This window comes from Sinocyclocheilus rhinocerous, unplaced genomic scaffold (assembly GCF_001515625.1).
Source record: "Sinocyclocheilus rhinocerous isolate Xijiao unplaced genomic scaffold, SAMN03320098_v1.1 scaffold1467, whole genome shotgun sequence".
NCBI lineage: Eukaryota > Metazoa > Chordata > Actinopteri > Cypriniformes > Cyprinidae > Sinocyclocheilus > Sinocyclocheilus rhinocerous.
Genome location: NW_015647960.1, coordinates 86,017 through 105,556, shown reverse-complemented (window position 1 = coordinate 105,556; position 19,540 = coordinate 86,017). Strand labels below are relative to the sequence as shown.

Here is a 19,540-nt window from a genome sequence, read left to right as displayed (position 1 = left end):
TAACGGAGTTCACGTCAACGAAATCAAAAGATAAGCGCTGCATTTTATTAATTATCAGCTCATTTCAAGATCAAAGCCCGCAATAGGAGAGCGTGCGGCATCAGCACTGGAAAGATAGGTAGTGTGAAAGATCACACTACTTTTAATGAAGATGATTGTGTGTTGAGCGACTGCGTCTCCGTCAGGATGGAACGACAACAGCTTCGCGGGCTTATTGTTTTTTGTTTTTTTTTGTAGCTGTCGTTATAATCATTTATCATTTTGAGCAGGAGTCCAGGATTGATCGGGAAAACATTTTTAAAATGCACCTACAAAGAAGAGCAATAAGACGGCATTATAAAATAAAGTGTGCTTTGATTTTGAATGGCAAAGACGTGCTCACCCACAGACATTCACAGGTTCATTTTGAGGTATTAGCAAAACAACAAAGCTGATGCTTTTCACGGAACTTACGTAATTACCCATTATAAATTGTGATATAGCCTGGTTCGTTGGATCGGATTGCTTTCTCACTACCACTGAACCGCTCCAGAGTTCATTTTCAATCGAGCCGAGACCACTTTGTTCAGGCGATCTCGGACTGATTGTTTTGACGTGGATCCGAGCGCGATTGCCGTGTTCACATATGCCCAAATGAACCGAGCTAAGTGGGGAAACGCGCCAGGTTCCGAAACAACAGGCCAGGTGGCCAGCTACTCGTCCGCGGCGATGCGTGTTGCATTAGCGCTGTCATATCTGACTATAATGTCATATAGCCTATAACACGCTCTCACACATTTATTATTTTAACGTTTTGGGAGGAGTAAAATTTGCATATGAGGTTTCAACAACCAGATGCATTTACACTTGTCCAGTTTCGTCTGGAACGTGTCCCAGACCACCTCCTTAAGTGGTTTGAGCAATCGGATTTATATCCGTCTCGAATGCGTTTCGGAGGGCATTTACACCTGGTCTTTTCACGATCGGATAGCTATCCGACCAGAAAAAACACATGAAGTGACCAGGTGTAAACAGGCCCTTAGATGTATTTACACCGCAATTACAATTGCATAAATAATGCTATATGAGATGAATGTTTTAAAATAATTTTTTTTATATTTAAATACGTACTAAAAAAATTTAACTTTAAATATGAAACTAAAACAAGTCACTGTCTTAACGAAGAGTCATTCATTCACTTCAATTTCTTCAAATGGCTGATTCATTCAGGAACAAAGAAAGTGACAGTTTTTATGAGTGGGAAACTAAGTCATTGATTCATTCGTTCAGAAACAAAACATCACTGTGTGTTTTTGGAGAACAACGGTTCTGTGTTTAACTCACAAAGGTTTAGTTTTTTTAACTTCTCGATTATTGAACTGTTGAATAAAAATAAATCACTTTTGACTCCGTCATTAGTCTTACAGCAAGATTGTCCTTTTTTGGTGTGTTCCAGCTGTCTGTTGATCTCTGTTATCTTCTGAAGACACTTTAATAAGCAAGAGCTCAAGAGGATGGAGGTGCATGTCATGGTAACACTTTTGTCAACCCGACACCTTTGACAAATGTGCTCTGCAGCAAGCCACCAAGTGTTTCTGGATAACTAAGCTAAAGCTTGGCAGTTGCCAAACACTCATTCACATATCTAAACATACATAAACTTACATACTTGCAGGGCAATTATGCACAACTTGCTTCCTAAAACAATTAGGAGGCACTTGATGGCATCAGCTGCTGCTCACTGAGATGTATAAACAAGAGCAGACCACTGGAGGATGGACTAAACTTTTTGAGCACCAATCAAATACATCCATTCATTTGTTGCTCATTCATAGTTACATAAGCCCATTTCTGCCACTGAATAAAAAATATTTTAAAAAGGCAATTGCAACTTTTTTCTCACAATTCTGATTTTTTTTTTAGCAATTCTGACTTCTTTTCTCAGACATGTGTGATATAAACTCACAATTGCAAGTTTATATCTCACAATTCTGACTTTTTTCTTGCCATCCTTGCTATTCTTTTTCTCGCAATTTAGTTTATATCTCACAATTCTCACTTCTTTTCTCAGAATTACAAGATAAAAACGTGCAACTGCGAGTTATAAGGTCCTATTCTGAGGAAAAAAAGACTGACTTTCTTCTCATAATTCCGAGTTTATATCTCACAATTCTGACTTTATTTCTTAATACTTTATAACACACGATTGCGACTTTTTATCATGCAATTCTGACTTTATAACTCACAATTGCAAGTTTATATTTTGCATTTCTAAGAATAAAGTCAGAATTGCAAGATGTAAACTCTCAACTGAGAGAAAAAAAGTCAGAATTGTGAAATAAGAAGTTGTAATTACCTTTTTATTTATTGGCGGAAACAGGCTTCCATAATCGACTCCACAACAAGCCAATAATCCAGCCTGATTGACGGCTTCTGTGCACTGCTGAGGTACTGACAAAACAATAAAAAGAGGTTATAAGACAATAACCCTCAAGTCAAGAGTTACGCCAGCATTGATGACCACCCTGTGAGCCGTGTTCACAGAGCTCGGGTGACGTGTTGAGGGAAAATCCTGTTGAGGAATTCTGAGAGGGTTCTGGCTGACCTTGAGAATGGGAGTTGGGTAAATGTGAGGATCTGCGAACAGCTGTTCCTGATCTATTTGGGTGCCTGGACATAGTACAGATTACCATACTATAGGATATTTGTTTTGAGGTGACATGGGCTCTGTTCCAAAAACCTAATCAGCTTCCTGAATGGGAACCTCTTTTAAGGCAGCAGAGAAGCCGAAAAAGAGTGGAGAGAATATAATAAATGTTGATTATAAATATAATTCAGCACCAAAAGGTATCAAACAACAGTTCATCATGATTATGAGGTATTGACATATTATAAGTCTCAGTTTTCAAGTTATGTCAAGTATGTCACAAAAAGTCAGTAAAAAGGTTAAATTAGCTTGCTACAGGTTAACAGTTTGGAATAATTAAGATTTGTTAATGTTTTGTTCACCAAGGGTGCATTTATTTATTATAACAAAGTTATAAGAACAGCATTTTTTATACAAATCTTTTGTAACATTATAAATGTCTTTGCTGTCGTTTTTATCAATTTAACCCATCCTTGCTGAATAAAAGCATACATTTCCTTTGAAATTAAAAAATATATATATACTGATCTGAAACTTTTGAATGGTTGTCACGCTGGTTTTTGAGTTTTGTTTCTTGTTTAGGTTTTCTAGTCTTGGTTCCTGCCTTGTCATGTGTTTCCCTGACCCTGTCATGTGATCCTGCCATGTGGTCCATTTGTTCATGTGTCTTGATCTCTTTAGGTGCGTTCGACTTCATGCGGCGCCGCGCAAACCGATCGGCGGCTGACTTGAAGCAGTGCATGCCGGTTAGAAATTTTGTCTCATGTGTCCCCTTTGTTTGATATATATATATATATATATATATATATATATAGCCCTCATGTTTCATTGTCCATTGTCTAGCTTTGTACTGTGTAACTTGCTGTTGGTGAGATTTGTTCATGGTCATTGTCAAGATCTAGTTTATTTCATGTCTGTTTTGTATCACGTTTGGTTTGTTCTGTTTTGATTTAATAATAAAAGCTGCACATGGGTTCAGTAGGCTTGCCTGCAGTGGACTCTGTTACAATGGTATAGTGTATATGCATTATATTTTTTACTTCATGTGTGTTTAAATAAATGTCCTAGTTCTGTTAAATAATGTCTTGTCTGGTATCTTTCAGGAACTCAGAAGTGATTCAAAATGATGGAGCAGGTCACAAATATTTGCCCTATGCTATCTGCGTTTATGCTTATTAGAGTCTCACATCATTTGATTAACAACATATGCTAAAATTCAAACTCTGTTGAAATCACTAGTGATCTGATTCTCCTGAACGCTGTCTGTATGACACAAGGATTTTATGTTCCAACTCTTTCACTTACAAGATTACATTTCAGATTGAACACTAGCAGCGCAGTCCAAGGTTTTGGACCAGAGCAATAATCTTTCACCAAAACAAAAAACATTTCCTCATATTGGCCTGTCAAGGCAAAGTCTCGACAATTGAGATATTTATGAGGGTACAAACTGTACACATTGTTGCAATATTTCACAGTTAATCAAGTTAAAATATTTCCATTTCTGAAATATGTCTGAGTCTGGAAGCAGCCCAAGATAATTCTGCCTTCCACTGTTATATTTACTCTAGTCCGTGACCCCACCTCGTCTGTTCTTAACCTCCTTAACAGTTAACGTTTCTTATCACCCTCCCCTACAAGCACCAACACTGCCACATTTGACTCCAGGCTGGCTCGCCACTGGCCAAACCTCTTCTGTTTCTAATCACACCCCTTAACATGTCAGATTAACGCCACTCCACCTCGCTAACTCTTAACCCTGCATCCTCCACCTCTAATACCAACAAAAAAGTCCCCATCCTCTCTAAAAAAAATCCTGCATCCACAGCGTTTGCCTGTGGGAAACGTCCAGCCTTGGCTCAGCAGGAAGCTCGGGATTTACCGCTAAGCATTTAATGGTCCTAACATCCATAACTCACCCTTGTCCATACCACCCAAAATAAAGTGGGGGGTTGAGAGGCAAAAGATATATTCCCTCTTTCAATTTCATTATGCTCAAACTCAACATGAAATAGCATTTGCAACTTACTTTACTTCCTTATACATGAATATTCAACGTAAGACTTTAAAATGTATTTGATGTAAAAAAAAAAAATGGTGTTGCATACCAGGTCTGTTTTTGATTTAACAGATTGAACAGATATATAAATGACAAAAGAACACAGTTTAAGACATTTGCATGACCTTTGTCGCATTAATATTAATAATCAATCAATATAAGATTGTGCATGTAAATACATTTATTGGCAGACAGGTGGAGTCTTTTGAAAACAGTCATGTTTTGCAGTTCTATTTAATAATGATTGCTGTGCGGAAAAGACATGCTTTGCTTTATTAACGATCTGAAAAACGGTAGTTAGTGAATATCATATCATATTAACTTACGGTGACCAAAAGTTCATGTTATACACTTAAAAAAATTACATTTGCAGAAAGCACAAACTTTGTGCACAAAATGAGCCTAAAATGCAAAACACTAAGCATAATTAAGAGCAGTAAACATTCATTTCCAAAGAGCAAACATGCAATAACACTTGAAAAGTTTAAAATGTTTTTACTGTATATAGTATATTCAATTTGTGAAAATGAAAATATTAAAATATTAAATACAGAACATGTTAAAAATATTTGTTGAATTCAGTTTAATTTATCATAATGTTTTTATAAAGTCGTAATTTTGTTATAATATAATACTTTTTTGATCAGTTTGCTTTTTTCAAATGTTACTAATTACCTTTTTCATAATGTGATTTTTGGTGAATTGTATTAAAACCAGTTAGGATCAATTTGACCCACAAACATAATAATTATTATAATAGTATATGGAACCCACAACAATTAAAAAACTAAAACATACAAAACTGCACTGTCCCTATGTTTTTGTAACGGGCTTTTATAAAGTCATAATTTTTTTTATAATACTGTTGTGATCTGTTTACTATTTTCAAATGTTACTATTCACTATTCACTATTTTTTATATTGTGATTTTTATATTGTGAATTGTACATATAAAACCAGTTAGGATCAATTTGTGTCACATGTATGTTCCCGATTAGTTCCTGTTTTTCCTTATTTGGTTTGATCTTTTTCATAATGTGATTTTTGGTGAATTGTATTAAAACCAGTTAGGATCAATTTGACCCACAAACATAATAATTATTATAATAGTATATGGAACCCACAACAATTAAAAAACTAAAACATACAAAACTGCACTGTCCCTATGTTTTTGTAACGGGCTTTTATAAAGTCATAATTTTTTTTATAATACTGTTGTGATCTGTTTACTATTTTCAAATGTTACTATTCACTATTCACTCTCCAAGTCTTGACTGGAAACAAAACATCTAATTCTTGAGGGGGGGGCATATGCCTGTGGTCGTGGTGGCCAAGCCGGCTAAGGTCACGGAGGATCCGCCATGGCCTCCTGAGTCCCCTGATCCGGGGGAGTACTGTCACATGTATGTTCCCATTTAGTTCCTGTTTGTCCTTATTTGGTTTGCTTCCTGTTTCCTGTTCTCGTTATTAGTTAATCATCGTTCATTCTGTTCACCTGTTATGTTTCATTATCCCTTTTGTCTCCACTCCATTTAAGCCCTGTGTTCTCCTGAGTTTCTTTGTCTCGGATTAATGTTATTTTGAATGGTCCAAGTGTGTTGATGTTGATTAAAGTATCTCTACATTTACTCCCTCATCGTGCGTTTTTGACTACAACCACGACCGCGTGACAGAATCCGAGACCTAAACAAAATAGTAAGCGGCGTCCCTTCTTCCCGTTTTGTTTTTGTTTGTTGAAAGTTTTTTGTTTTCCCTGTTTTTTCCCCCGCGATCATGGAAATCGCCGCTTGTTTCGCCGCCTTAGCCCGCAGAGATCTCTTCTTCATGGAGTACTCTTGGGAATTCTGCGGGCTCGCCACGGCGACGGCTTTGGATGACGCCACGCTCAACTCGCTGTTCTGGATCGGGGCTAATTACCATCGCCTCGTGGACCTCCCAGACACCACTGGACTAAGCTGGAGGGAAGGGATCCTCCGGTGTCTGGAGAGCGTCCGGCCCCGATCCAGAACCAGCTCGCCATCAAGCCTGCCGGCCTCTCCTTCGTCAAGCCCGCTGACTCAAGCCCGCCGGCCGCCGCTGAATCAGCGCTCTTGGACATGACGCTACCTGCAGAGTTCTCGGCTCCTATTCTCACTCCAGAATCCGCTCCAGAAAGTTCTCCTTCGTCTCCGCTGGTCCCGTCCAGCTCTCCATCGTTCCCTGAGTCTCCTTCGTCTCCGCAGGTCCCATGCAGCCCTCCTTCGTCTCCTGAACTCCAGAATCCGCTCCAGAAAGTTCTCCTTCGTCTCCGCTGGTCCCGTCCATCTCTCAATCGTCCCCTGAGTCTCCTTTGTCTCCGCAGGTCCCGTCCAGCCCTCCTTCGTCTCCTGATTCCCCCGAGTTAGCCAGCCCTGCACCTCCAGAGCGCCCTCCAGAGCCCGCTCCTCCAGAGCGCCCTCAAGTGCCCGCTCCTCCAGAGCGCCCTCAAGTGCCCGCTCCTCCAGAGCGCCCCCCAGAATTCCCATTATTCATAATTATTCATTATTCATAAATAATAAGTAAGATTTCAATGAAATTATGACTACTTAATTAGTAATGTCTATGATTTCCATTTCAGAAATCTAGTCACCTTATTTTAACTTGCAAATTGTAAATATGAATTACAATATCTCATTATTGCCCAACAAGTTTTCTGTTTTCAGTTTTCCTTTCAGAAATTTAGCTTATTATGCGACATGTAGCTACTTATAGTAATATGTAGCTATTTATGACACAATATGTGCATTTTATTGCCAATAAATTTGGTAAGAAAGTAAAAACAAATCATCAAGGATCAACTGGACACTGAAATTCCAGTATGGAGACTGAATCATCTTGTTTGCTAACGTCATGACTCGAGACCCATTGGAGCAGAACTTGTTATAAAATATAATTGAAATGATTCCCCATCAGTCTGAACAGTCATGATCTTCACCTCCTCCACAATCAAACTGTATTTTGATTGTGTTTTTCTGTATTTGCTATGTAATGAAGATACACAAGCTAACAGATTCTATGAGGTCGAAAAACACTGAGGTGAACTGTTGCTGGATATCTACCATATGCAAATCCAAAAGCCGCTTGAGGCGCTTCAGTGCGGAGATTGAAATACTTACTGAGAATAATAAATAGCAAAGGTGAGAGAACACACAGTTTACTGTATTTTCAAAGCAAGGCTCCTTCAGGAAGTGCTGGGTAAGCAGTCCACATGACTGAATTAAATGCTGCGAGTGTAGCAATGCACATGAGCAGCATGCCAACTTCATATGCAGTAAAATTATAAAGTGTCAGTAAGAATGATCTGAAAGTTGAGGTGAGATGTTATAAACCTTGTGAAAGCTATATTCACATGAATATTAGTAAGGTGACATAACATACTCCCAAATTGGTTTGCTGATAGGCAGGTAAGTGACACTAGTAACACAAACACGTGTTAAGCTTTCAGTCCACTGGCAATGCAACAAGTTGGTAGAAGCTGCTGCTTGGTCTTAAAGGAATAGTTCACCAAAAAAAGAACATTAGCTGAAAATTTACTCACCCTCAGTCCATCCAAGATGTTGGTGGGTTTGTTTCTTCATAGGGGTGAGTTTAATTTTTGGGTGAAGTATTCCTTTAAAGCTGCTGTTCTACTTTTTTCTTTACATCTCACCAACATGCTACTAATGAAGCTGTATGTAATTAATCTGCCTCCAGCAAAGTAATTACAAAAATTCCATGGAACCTGTCCAATGCACTAAAATGTCCTTTATAGTGGAAAAGGTTCTTTATATTATTTAAATGACTAAGAAAAACTAAGAAAAATATTATTCTCAAATAACAAAATGAATAAAGCTAAAACGGAAATAAAAATGCATAAGAAATATTTAAATATTTAGAATATTAGAAACATTTTAAAAAAGCATAATAAAAATTACAAATAACAATAAAATTACAAAATCATAAACTAAAATTAGAATGAAAACTGCAAATATAAAAAAATAAAAGCTAATTTGAAATAGAGCTTGTAACACTCCAAAGAGAAAGGAAAAATTGAAATCGCATCATATGACCCCTTTAAAGAGTTTATTGCAACCTTTAAAATAAAATATAACAGCAAATTAGACTGCAAAAGAGAGGACGACTTCAGAAGACTTGAAATATAGAGATTGAGTTTTTCATGATACTTGTATGTCACTTTTTTGACAGTATAAAATCATCATCCATTTTCCTTGTATTTCTGCTCTTTCTGTGTTTCATGGAAGAAGGAATATAATATGAGGTTTGAAAATGTATAGACAAGAGTAAATTATGATTCAATTGTCATTTTTGGGTGAACTTTTCCTTTAAGGTCCTTGACTAAACATAATGTCACACTCTCTATCAAAAGCTGACTGGGCCCATTAATGGATTCATGAAATATGTGCCAGGGCTTAGTGTCAAGAGCCAATTTGCCATGTCAGAGAGAGAGAGGGGGGTGGGTCCCATCCAACAGATTAGCAGTGCAGCGGGTGCAAAAAGGCAGCGAGTCTGTTTACAGCTGGTCGAGTGAATGGCCACACAGTAACGGTGTATGAATGAGCCTTTCAGTTCAACTCGATCCACCATAGTTTGAGAGAGAGAGAGAATTCATGACGAGCCGTATATGTCAAAACATACAGATAAGAGCTCTTTTACCCTTTCACAGAACTGATGGAGGCTCAGACACAATCTACAGACTTTCTTTTGCATTTTCACTCTTTATTCTGGGGGAAAATCTGTCGAATTGATTCAAAGACCTCAAGCATTTATATGGCACCTTCTGTAAAAAGATGTTTGATGAATAAAGTTGTCTAAACGTAAATGTTTAAACTCACGCATGACTGGTAAGACAGAATCACAAAGGTATATGCAATCTGCAAACTCATGCATGATTTAAACCCAACAGCTTTAAAATAATATTTAAAATGTACATGGAGCAAACCAGACCTACAGGAATTGCATCCGGATTTACATCATGCATGAATTTAAAGATGCAAAACAATATTTGGGATTCAGTGATTTACTGCAGAACGCTTATCCTGCACTCAGGGTTTGACTGTCTCAGAGTAACGTATTTATGTGCTGCACTGATTTAAGGGTTTATCTGTAAAACTGCAATTAAAAGCAGCTGTGTATTTATGGCCCTGCATGGACCAATAAATCAAAACATTAACACTCTTTGAACCATCAGCAGATATTGTGAAGCTGTAGAACACATGAAAGCCACATGATTTTGCCCCATTAATGATCTCTTCTGAGAACAAAGCAGCAAAAATGAGTTTCAAATCTGTCAGCCCCTATGAAGAGATCTTGAATGCCTCAAAATTCCATTTTTTTGCTACCTAGCAACCTTGTAAAATCACCCTTCCATGATGCAACACTTTCCTGTGGAGGTCAAAGCCTCTGTTAACACATAACCTGCCATTTTTAATAAATATGAAAATTTGGATTGTTCTGCTCTGACTTCCTTTTGAAAGGATGCATCATTAAATATATGTATATCTTCAATAAATATGAAAAATTGGATTGTTCTGCTCTGACTTCCTTTTGAAAGAATGCATCATTAAATATATGTATATCTTCAATAAATATGAAAATTTGGATTGTTCTACTCTGACTTCCTTTTGAAAGGATGCATCATTAAATATATGTATATATTTAATAAATATGAAAATTTGCATATATATATATACAGTGTTGGGGGTAACGCATTACAAGTAACGCGAGTTACGTAATCAGATTACTTTTTTCAAGTAACTAGTAAAGTAACGCATTACTTTTTAATTTACAAGAGAATATCTGAGTTACTTTTTCAAATAAGTAACGCAAGTTAAATTTTTTCCCAATTTATGTAACTTTCCCCAACACTGTATATATATATATATATATATATATACTGTACTGCATATACTGTACTGTACTGTATATATATATACATAGAAGAATTATTTCATGATGCATGTTCAGATCACGTTTAAAAAGATCTTCGAAACGCTAAAAGGAATATCGCAAAATCCATAATAATAAATTAAGTAAAATATTAAATTAAATATATATAAAATATTTTTATATAACATTTAGAAATGTATTTTTTGTTTCTAATTTATATTAAATATATTTTATATACATATATGAATATTGTGTGTGTGTGTGTGTGTGTGTGTAATTTTTTTTTATGACATTCAAAATTAATTTAAAAATCATTTAACTACTCACATTAAAACAATGTCTGAATGCCACTGCATTAGATACAAAATATCAAAGCAAGTGGCATGTGCAAAAAAAATAAATCATTTTCTAAACTAACTTCAGTTTTTAATTGTATATTTTCTTGTGTTTTGGAAATTTTTAGTGGATGATACTTTTAGTCAGTTTAGTCAGTTCATTTTTCAGACATTTTTAAGTATAGCTTAAGTGTGTAAATATTTTGTGGGCCCCTGTAGCCTTCTTGTTCATCCATAAAGAACAAATATACAGACATACAAGTGCACACTTGAAACACACACTAAAACATCCACAACCTATTCCCGGCTCTCAGCGATGAGGCTGTCTGGAGCCAGGTTTTTTTGTCTCTGCTTTAGGTGTCAGCTGTTCAAACAAGCTGGAGCTGCAGCCGTAGTGTCTCTGGACATACAAAACAAAAGCAGTGAGCGAGCAAAGCTTTCATACTGCTGCCTGACAACTCCACGGAAAACTTCACACTATCCTCCAACACAGCAAGCTCATGCATTTAAATATACACGCACGCAAACACAATATCTGTTGAGCGCTAGCCAGAAATGAGATGGGAGATAGAGCTGTTGTTCTGTTCGTTTGTGTGCTAATGAACACGTCTCTAGCACTGTTCTCCATGCTGGCTTTGTTCCAAGCTAGTGCGCATTTTAAGGCATCATAAACACAGAGGCTGTTACAAAAGGTAGGCGGCATAACACACCTCATTTGTTTAAAATGAAAAAGCAAACTCTAAGGTTCAAATTCAACCCATCCTCCTCTCACTGCTGTATAATTTCCGGTTGTGTCTCTACAGTCTCTGTCAATAACAAGTGCTGAAAACTATCCCAAAAAAATGATTTAAAAACTTCACAATGTGATAGAAAGAGCGCATTGTTATGCATTTCCCATCTATGAAAGGCAGAGACAACAAAAGGCTCATTTGTTTGTCCGCCTACAATGCAACCCTTCAGTAATGTTTCTGAATCTGTAAATTGGGAATAAGAAAACAAAAAATGGAAAGCAATGTGAAATGGAGGAGATGGTGACATTGAAAAAGAGGGCACAAATGGCTTCAATTGAGAACTTGAGACTATCAATAACCCTTGAAAACACAATGCAATAAAAAGCAATCAGGCACAAGGTTAGTGCAACATCTGCTTGTCATAATCTACAGTATAAGCCAAGCTAGAATCACTATTTCAAAATCTACTCTGGCCTGTAATTGTTGACTATGTACTCATTTAACCTCTGAGCTTCTTCTGAAATGTACAATGTCTTTGAGAGAAGAAGTGCATGCTTTCTGTCCCTACAGAATAAAGGTTGCTCCACTGGGATGAAGTGTTAGGTGCTGAATTATCCAAACAAGTGAATTTGAGAGCTTAATAAGAACCTGCTGCCAAAGTGCAGCCAACTATTGAAGAAAACGAGGGGTGAAAGCACTGCAGTTCAGCTAAGACTAGGATAGATAGAACGATATAACGAGATAGAATGATAGATAGAACGATAGAACGATAGAATAATCGATAGAACGATAGAATGATAGAAAGAACGATAGAATGATAGAATGATAGATAGAACGATAGATAGAACGATAGATATAATGATAGATAGAACGATAGATAGAACGATGGAATGATAGATAGAACGATAGATAGAACGATAGAACGATAGAACGATTGAATGATAGATAGAACGATATAACGAGATAGAATGATAGAACGATAGATAGAACAATAGAATGATAGATAGAACGATAGAACGATAGATAGAACGATGGAATGATAGATAGAACGATAGAATGATAGATAGAATGATAGAATGATAGATAGAACGATAGAACGATAGATAGAACGATGGAATGATAGATAGAACGATAGAATGATAGATAGAATGATAGAATGATAGATAGAACGATAGAACGATAGATAGAACGATGGAATGATAGATAGAACGATAGAATGATAGATAGAATGATAGAATGATAGATAGAACGATAGAACGATAGATAGAACGATGGAATGATAGATAGAACGATAGAATGATAGATAGAATGATAGAATGATAGATAGAACGATAGAACGATAGATAGAACGATGGAATGATAGATAGAACGATAGAATGATAGATAGAATGATAGAATGATAGATAGAACGATAGAACGATAGATAGAACGATGGAATGATAGATAGAACGATAGAATGATAGATAGAATGATAGAATGATAGATAGAACGATAGAACGATAGATAGAACGATGGAATGATAGATAGAACGATAGAATGATAGATAGAATGATAGAATGATAGATAGAACGATAGAACGATAGATAGAACGATGGAATGATAGATAGAACGATAGAATGATAGATAGAATGATAGAATGATAGATAGAACGATAGAACGATAGATAGAACGATGGAATGATAGATAGAACGATAGAATGATAGATAGAATGATAGAATGATAGATAGAACGATAGAACGATAGATAGAACGATGGAATGATAGATAGAACGATAGAATGATAGATAGAATGATAGAATGATAGATAGAACGATAGAACGATAGATAGAACGATGGAATGATAGATAGAACGATAGAATGATAGATAGAATGATAGAATGATAGATAGAACGATAGAACGATAGATAGAACGATGGAATGATAGATAGAACGATAGAATGATAGATAGAATGATAGAATGATAGATAGAACGATAGAACGATAGATAGAACGATGGAATGATAGATAGAACGATAGAATGATAGATAGAATGATAGAATGATAGATAGAACGATAGAACGATAGATAGAACGATGGAATGATAGATAGAACGATAGAATGATAGATAGAATGATAGAATGATAGATAGAACGATAGAACGATAGATAGAACGATGGAATGATAGATAGAACGATAGAATGATAGATAGAATGATAGAATGATAGATAGAACGATAGAACGATAGATAGAACGATGGAATGATAGATAGAACGATAGAATGATAGATAGAATGATAGAATGATAGATAGAACGATAGAACGATAGATAGAACGATGGAATGATAGATAGAACGATAGATAGAACGATAGAATGATAGATAGAACGATAGCTAGAACGATAGAACGATAGATAGAACGATAGAATGATTGACGGACGGACAAACGGATAGATAGATAGATAGATAGATAGACAGATAAAGTGTGCATTAATGCGCTGCCAAGCAATTCACATCTGCTTGTTTGGAAAACGATGTTTCTGGCCTAATACTAGACACAGATAAAACACTAACAGAACTCCATACAGCAATTCAGCCGAGGCCTTATGAGTTTGATCATTTTATCAGGCTGAACAAAAAACAAAATTAAATACATCTGCCAAACAAATCCCACATCTAACACAATCTGACCCGATAGATAGATAGATAGAACGATAGAATGATAGATAGAATGATAGATAGAACGATAGAACGATAGATAGAACGATAGCTAGAACGATAGAACGATAGATAGAACGATAGAATGATTGACGGACGGACAAACGGATAGATAGATAGATAGATAGATAGATAGATAGATAGATAAAGTGTGCATTAATGCGCTGCCAAGCAATTCACATCTGCTTATTTGGAAAACGATGTTTCTGGCCTAATACTAGACACAGATAAAACACTAACAGAACTCCATACAGCAATTCAGCCGAGGCCTTATGAGTTTGATCATTTTATCAGGCTGAACAAAAAACAAAATTAAATACATCTGCCAAACAAATCCCACATCTAACACAATCTGACCCTGCAAAGTCCTTTCATGAGAAAGATATGTATGTGCCTCTAAGAGGAGGAGCGTGCTGCCAGAGGGAGGTGAAAGAGCAGAGCCGCTCTCTAATAGGAAAAGCAGGAAAATAGGAGATGTGGGGAAAGAGTAGTGAAAACACCTGTTAGACTCCACTTCGCTTTCAGTGCCGAAACTCACAGCTTCTTAAGGAGTCCCAGCGGTGGCTCCCACGCGCGCATAAATCAAGCCGAAGTGTTTAGTCCATAGAACAAATATTATTCTGAAAGATTACTGCAAAGAGCTTTAATGGAGACTGGATAAATGCACATCAAATTTCAATTCAGACTCCAGCAGAAACCTGCTCTCTCCAAGATGGATGGCCACAGTCACCTGCTTCAGTCAGCGAAATGGAAATGATCAATTCTGACGTGGTATAAAACGGCGTAAAAGACAGAGCTGCTGCTGTCCGTCAGCTCGCGTACAAACTAGGGAATGAATGACACTAGCCAAATGGTGCGTGCATGGAAAAGGGGCTCAACGTGGCCCGGCTGTCACTCTATCCCTGAGTGCACTGCTGCACTAATGCCACTACCTGCTACCTGCTCTCTCCTCCGTCTTTCCACTTGCATTTCGTTCCACAAAGGAAGGACTTGGGTTTCAGCTGTCGTTATTCATGTACCGGCACGTAGGACAAAGAGATTTGGCCACTTTTGGTGGCAGCTCGGCGGTGTAAATTGCTGTTATCGAGTGGCCCTATTGTACAGGATTAGGCTGGCGTCCACATCCATGCCAGCTCTTCCATTAACATCCACACCAGCCCTCTATATATAACCTGTTTCTTACAAAAAGAGAAGGGCAACGTTTAACAGTTCCCTCAGGACCTGTGATGAAGTGCATGACTATGAGCTGACTTGAGAGGCTGTAGGAGAGAGCTGATTTGGGCTTGTCTGTTGCTGTGACGTTTGGGAAGCATATTTGAGTTGATCTGTATATATATACATAAACACACATATATATATCACAGGTTGATCTGCGTTGCAAGTTAATGCTCACTCTCTAACAATAAAACTACTGGTCAGCCTATATGGTGTTTTAATGGAAGATGCAGATATGATAGCCACCCTCAGCTGATGGCTAATATATTACAAGCACTTACATTTAAATCACAGACAATGAAGTTTCCTTTTTCAGGGATCAGTAAAAATTATTTTATTCATCAAGGATGTATTAAATTGACTAAAAATGAAAATAAAGGCTTTTACATTGTTACAAAAAAACAAATTCAAATAAATACTGTTCTTTTAAACTTCATCAAAGAATCTTGAGAAAAATATTTTGTTTTTCACAAAAATATTAAGTAGCACAACCATTTTTAACACTGATAATAAGCATATCAGAATGATTTCTGTAGGATCATGTGACACTGGAATAATGATGCTGAAAATTCAGCTTTGCATCACAGCAATAAATTGCATTTTAAAATATTTTTTAACTGTTAAAAAAAAATTATATTTAAAAACTGAATTTTTAATCAAATAAACGCAGTGTTATTTGATTAAAAATATTTTTTAAAATAGCACCAACCCCAAACTTTGAATGTGTAAAAGTATAAAGAAGTCTAAAAATGTATAAAATTACTGAATTTACTTAATATTTTAATATTATTTAAAGCTGGTAATCTCAAAATGGTCAAATGTGAAACAGTTTATCTACTCACTAAACTAACTCTAAATCATTAAAACTTACTAAAACAAAATACAAAAGATTAGATATAGACGATTGTTGTTTTTAGATGTTTATCAAATATTTTGGGGGGACAATATTTGTTTTTGAGCTATATGGATTATAAAAAAAAAGTGTAATATAAATTTTTTAAAAATGGCTTGATGGTGTCCAGTTTGATTTGTAATGCACAGGTGCACAATTATAATTATACACCAGTAATACAAAACAAATATCAAAAGCATAAACATTTGATACATTTTTGCACTACATACAAGAAAATGTCTACGTTGTTTCATAAATTTTTCACTCTATTGCCAGTTCTTTCACAGTGATTTCTTACAATAAAAATAAAAATTCTAACTTTTACTGCAAAATCAACATAATTTTACTGTCAGAGGACAACAAATTACTTTACAAATGATCAGATCACACTGCATTGTGGGATTCGAAAAAGGCCCGAACAGCCATAAACTCTTGCGTTGTGTCACCATTATGATGATTAGCCAATATAAGTCTGATTACAACTTGCAGTCTGCACTATACATGGCAAAATAGCATGTTAGCAAGCACAAATGAGTTTCAAAACATTGTCAGCTAAACAATGCTGCAACATCACAGTCATAACCCGGCCTGCTCACTATGATATCACAGTACAGTTTGTTTGAATATGAACTATAAATTAAATGTAACTGTAGAGGCAATGCTGTAAGAAGGACTAAAAGTACAGCAGCCAGTAGCCAAGAATAATACAGTGTAGAGAAAATCTGATTGATAGCATTCAGGTGAGCGATAACTAACTCATGAAAACAACGTTTGACATTTATCATACCCGACCAGTGGACGACATCAGTGTCAACATCAAGCTGATCCGACATGCTGGCAAAACCCAAAACTCCATCTTTAAAATCCTGCTCCAGAGCTGCCTGGTGAATGATGTCAGTCAGATATCAGCCTGAGGAGAGACAGACAGAGATGTGTTTAACCACAGATCACTGCCGCTGTAGGAATGATGCTCAATTATTTACCTCTGATGAGACTGTTGATTTTAGATGGAAAGTGCCAGACAGTGGTACTCTTGAATGACTTAATTACACTAGTCAGTCTGGTATGAGATTTTTGACAGTGAAAAAAATGCCTCTTTCTCAGGTACTCTCCATGCATAATGCAACAGCAGTAGAAATGCAGTATAATAGGTTTCTGCTAATCATTTCTGTGCAGCAGTGCATGTCATATATATATATATACAAATATTCATATGATTCGGCTTTCATTTGATCAGATGCGTGCATTATGAGATGCTGCAAAGAGATGGACCAACTGACCAAATGCACATACAGGTTATGTCAGACAAATCAAAGTTGCTTTATAAATGACTCATGTTAAAACATTTGAAAATAAAAACCGATAGACCCGCTGATATTACTCTTGAAAGACTCGTCTTATTCAGTGTAAAGCTACGCAAAGACGTTCATTTAGGCGATCAGCTCTTACCTTTGCTGCAAAGTAACTCATAGATTCACATTTTAATCCATTAAGCGCGCGCGCCGCACCAGTAATCAATAAACACCGCACGAGCCCTGATGATGTTGATTTGAGTGGCGTGTAGCCGACGCGCAGCGCTCAGGCGGGTGATATAAAGGCTGAATGCAGCGCGAATGCCTGCGAGTTTCTGCGATATCCTCAGCGCAGGGCTGCGTACTGAACACTGAGCTGACAGAAGTTCATGTGCTGAGCTGATAGTCCGCTAGGCGTCCCACACCGGACGCGACGCGATCGCTCCCCCCGCAGCGAGGCATGTTGTCACATAGAGTCACAATGGAACCTGCCATTATAGTTTTATTTTACACAGTAAAATAAATACGAAATACAAAACCGTTCAATAAACAATGAAAATGTTAAAGGTAAGAAAAATATCAAACCATTGTTTTAGTCCACAAATACGTATATAATTATAGAAATGTATAACATTTAAAACACGAGAAAACATACCCCTAAAAGTAATGAGAAGTACTTTCTACTTTCACTATATAGTTGACATAAGCTTATATAAAATAGCCCATACAACGCCATTTTCATTCATTCATTCCTGTAAGGCTTTTTGATGTTAACCAAAAGTGGGTTTTGATTAATTTGTTTAGGCTATTTTATATAAATTTACACACACACACACACACACAATTTAAACTGTATTATATGTCATGCTTTTATATTTATTCAGCAATGTAAGTGTAATTGCATTAGATAACAAAATATCAAATCAAGAGGTACAAGATCCGCTACTAATCTACATAAAAATAAATAAAATGTAAATCACTTAAAACACTGATTGATTAGGCCTACACATGTTGAATATGTGTATATGTGTATGTACATATATATATATATATTTATATATACACACACATACTGTACATTCATACAAACACACACACACACACACATATACACACACATTTATATATATTTGTTGATTAAAAAACAGCATCATATAGGTTTGATATTTTGTATCTAATGCAATGACATACATTCATTCGTAAATGTTCAAATACATTCTCAACTCAACATCATTAAACCCTTTGGATTGATTCCAGAGAGCACCCTAGCTCTTCATGTGGGCTTTTATCATTCTATATGCTCCTGCGAGTGATCAAAGGGCTTGTTGAGCACAGCATATCTGTTTATTATGAAGTGTAGAGTAACGTTTGGCAGCGAGAAGCTTTGATATGCTTTCACCTGCCCTGGTTCAAGTCAAAGTGAGCAGCAGAAGGGCAAAGCTTTTCATACTTTTAAAGAGACTATTAGTGAGCTCTTGGATCTACAGGGTTCATTATTATTCCACATAAATCTAGAAGGAGACTTTTTGATGAATAAAATTTGAAGTACTCAAGTGTTACATTTAAATTGAAGAAAGGAGGCCTATAATCCGAATGGGTGGGAAACAACTGATGTGCACTTAGATCTTAGAGTTTGAACAGCAAAATACAACAAAAAATATGTAACCATGAGATGCATGAGAAATATTCATGGCCGTTTCTGGTTGTGTGCTTCCTTTCTAAATTCAGAAGGAATCGGTTCTTATTACAGCTGTTGAGTTGTAGGCTACTCTTTGAGTGGATTCATGGACTTTTA

General features: G+C 36.4%; 1 protein-coding gene across 1 annotated transcript in view; it reads right to left on the bottom strand.

Annotated features, from left to right (window-relative positions):
• LOC107709482 (ADAMTS-like protein 3) overlaps window positions 1-18,110 on the bottom strand; it is a 200,839-nt gene extending 182,729 nt beyond the window's left edge. Inside the window, exons 1-2 of the mRNA XM_016513974.1 lie at window positions 17,903-18,110; window positions 17,241-17,363 (exon numbers count right to left, since the gene is read on the bottom strand). Of these exons, the coding sequence (XP_016369460.1) occupies window positions 17,241-17,309 (69 nt within the window). The 5' untranslated portion in view covers window positions 17,310-17,363; window positions 17,903-18,110. The remainder of the gene's footprint in view (window positions 1-17,240; window positions 17,364-17,902) is intronic.
• Window positions 18,111-19,540: the final 1,430 nt, after the last annotated feature.